Source organism: Frankliniella occidentalis, unplaced genomic scaffold, assembly GCF_000697945.3.
Source record: "Frankliniella occidentalis isolate FOCC.00 unplaced genomic scaffold, Focc_3.1 Scaffold2033, whole genome shotgun sequence".
NCBI classification, from domain to species: domain Eukaryota; kingdom Metazoa; phylum Arthropoda; class Insecta; order Thysanoptera; family Thripidae; genus Frankliniella; species Frankliniella occidentalis.
Window position 1 is genome coordinate 5,821 of NW_026269127.1, and position 2,532 is coordinate 8,352.

General features: G+C 59.7%; 2 protein-coding genes across 2 annotated transcripts in view; both read right to left on the reverse strand.

Moving 5' to 3' along the window:
* Nucleotides 1-553, reverse strand: part of LOC127751910 (uncharacterized) — a gene marked incomplete in the record, with an annotated part of 3,286 nt that extends 2,733 nt beyond the window's left edge. Inside the window, 1 exon segment of the mRNA XM_052276185.1 lies at nt 423-553.
* Nucleotides 388-1,623, reverse strand: LOC127751911 (arginase, hepatic-like). The gene is made up of 2 exons (XM_052276186.1): nt 688-1,623; nt 388-559 (listed from the first exon to the last, which is right to left on the reverse strand). Exons 1-2 carry the CDS (start codon nt 895-897, stop codon nt 419-421), a joined length of 351 nt encoding a protein of 116 aa, XP_052132146.1. The 5' UTR covers nt 898-1,623; the 3' UTR covers nt 388-418.
* Between the last annotated feature and the right edge of the window lie 909 nt (nt 1,624-2,532).

Consider the following 2,532-nt stretch of genomic DNA (forward strand, 5'->3'; position numbering starts at 1 on the left):
AGGTGGGGTGGGGCGTGGCGGGGCGCAGAGATGAGGACAGCGCCGTTGGTTAATGTGGAGTAATGAAGGTGGGAAGGCCTAACACGGCGAGCGCGGCCCAAAGGCCAAAAAGCCTTCGAGGAAATCCATTACCGAGGTAATTGCATCCGACTCGTGGGAAAGTATGTACGGAGGCTTCGAGTGTAGGAGGACCGGTGGGGGGAGGGGGGATCGAAAACGAGACAGGGGACATGGATATGGACCGAGGAGAAGCAGTGGCTCGTGGCTCGACAGCGGGTCGCCGTCGCTGGCTGTGAGCGCCTGGAGAGTAGGCAAGCAGCGTCCAGCCCCGCACGGCTGTGCGCGCGTTGCCTACCTCGCAGGCGCCCTCACCCGCTCTCGCCGCTCCAGCAGCAGCGGGGTCAGGAGCGAGGGGCACTCACTTGGGGACCTGCCAGTCCATGCCCGGTAGGTAGGGCCAGTAGTCCGCGAGGTCCTTGGCTAGCAGCGCCACCGGCATGCCGTGCGCCGAGCCGGACGGCGAGGTGGCGGGCGTGTTGAGATCGGCGTGGGCGTCCACCTGCAACCAGCGAGCGACGTCTAGCTCATGCCGAAAATGTAAAGGCGGAAGAGGGAGGTACTTTCCCAGCAATCGACTTATCGCGATATGTTCCTCAACTTCGGTGATTTGTACTAAACTGTACTTACCCAGATGACGGCGACGTCTTCGTGCGCGTTGACGGTGGCGTCGACGGTGCCGATGGTCACCGAGTGGTCCCCGCCCAGCGCCAGGCAGATGCGGCCCTCAGACTGGATGCGGCGCGCCAGCTGCGAGACCTGGCAGCGAGAGTACAGGCAGCTGAGATGATTTCCACAAACGACTGGGGCTGGATCTCTTTTTATTCGCCCCCTCGCCATAGTTCACGTGCGCTGAACCGCGCGGGTAACACAAACACAGCCCGCAGCCCGCCCACACGCCAGGCATCCGCCCCCGCCACAGGCCGAGAGCGCGAAGTTGAATGAAAAAGAGAACATGAAGCTTCAACACGAAGTTTGATGGCGCAGGCTGGGCGGATACCAACTTGGAGGCCGCCCATACCATCGTATCCCTGCGGCCCGGCCCTCGCGCAGGTATAGAGCTGGGGACGATGCGGAGCCGCATGCAGGCAGAAAGCAGCGGCAGCCAGCAGCAGCCACCAACAACTTGACGAGATTTTTAAGCTAAAAATAAATTGCTCTTTCCAGGAGGAAGAAGAGCGCCCTGCCTGTCGTGTGTAGCGCGGGCCGGGACGAAAGTCGCCTGCGTCGCAACAACTCGAGGGGCGCACACTCCAGTCGCTGCTACACGGGCACGCACACAAAGTAACACACGTTCACACACACTTACTCTGTCTCTCTCTTACACACAGTCACACACTCACACAGTCACACACACACACAGAGTCAAACACACACACTCACACACAAGCACACGCACGCACCGAGGCCGACGACCGCCCTGAGTTCGATTGCCTCCCCTTCTAAACGACTGCGGGAGGACAGAACCATTTGCCGCCGGCCGGACGGCGTCGTTTCAAATGAGAAATATTTTTGCCATATCCATAAATTTGTCTTGAGGTTCGCTTTCGTCCTCCAAAACACCAGCTAATAGCCCCCCCCCCCTTCTCCCTTCCTTCCCCTCCAGTCCTCTGGTCCCCGCTCCACTTGTCTTCCACCTTAGTGTGCGCGGCCTTCGAGCACCTCCTCCCCTCCCCTCCCCCCGCGCTCCGGAAACAGCCCTCTCCCCTCCTCCCGGTTCCACTCACTCCACTTTCGCCTCAGTTAAGCCTCCCCTATTCCCTGTGATCAGCATCTCGTTCACTTCAATTAAACCGACCCTTCTCCCTGCTTCTCTTACGCGGCGTATCTCGCGATGTAAACAATAACAGTGACCAGCCAGCCGGACAAAAGGAAGAATAAATTGGAGGAGGGAGAGGGCGTTAAGTAAGGGAGGAGGGGCGTTGTCCGGGAACAGCCCGGGCGGCGTTGGGGCTACTTCCGCGTATGCTCCGCAGAATATCAATAAGGTGTCCCGGAAATGATGGAGCGCTCGACGCCGTCGACGCCCGCATCTCTCCGTTTTAAATTTATTAATTTATGATTCCGGGGAAGGTAACGGAGTGAATGCGGACGAGATTTCGACGCCCCGCCCTTGCTACTCGTGGCTCCGATATACCCCCGACCATCTCCGATATTCTCCACCCCCAATTCAACTCTGTCCTTTTTTTCCCCCCTCAGCTCTCGCTCTCGAAACGCAATTGGAGCGTCTGAAAAGTATCGGGGGACGCGAAAGGAAACACACATCGATTGATGACGGTGGAGAAATAACGAACCCGCCTTGGCCTCGGCTCCGCTCGGCTCGCCTGGGGGGATCCTCCTCGCTGCGACCCGCTATGGGGCTGGAGAGCCAGAGCCGCTGGCTGCGCCTGGCCTGCATGGCGACTTCCCGTTCCGCCACTCGCTCGCGTTTGCCAACAACAACGCACCGAGCGAGGGGGAAAGGAGGGGGTGGGG

Bases quoted from the DNA above. Each gene is read 5' to 3' on its own strand.
- LOC127751911 (XM_052276186.1), bottom strand. From the start codon at position 897: ATGGCGAGGGGGCGAATAAAAAGAGATCCAGCCCCAGTCGTTTGTGGA. The intron at 560-687 runs GTAAGTACAGTT...CGCTGGTTGCAG, and splicing joins AAGACGTCGCCGTCATCTGG to GTGGACGCCCACGCCGATCT.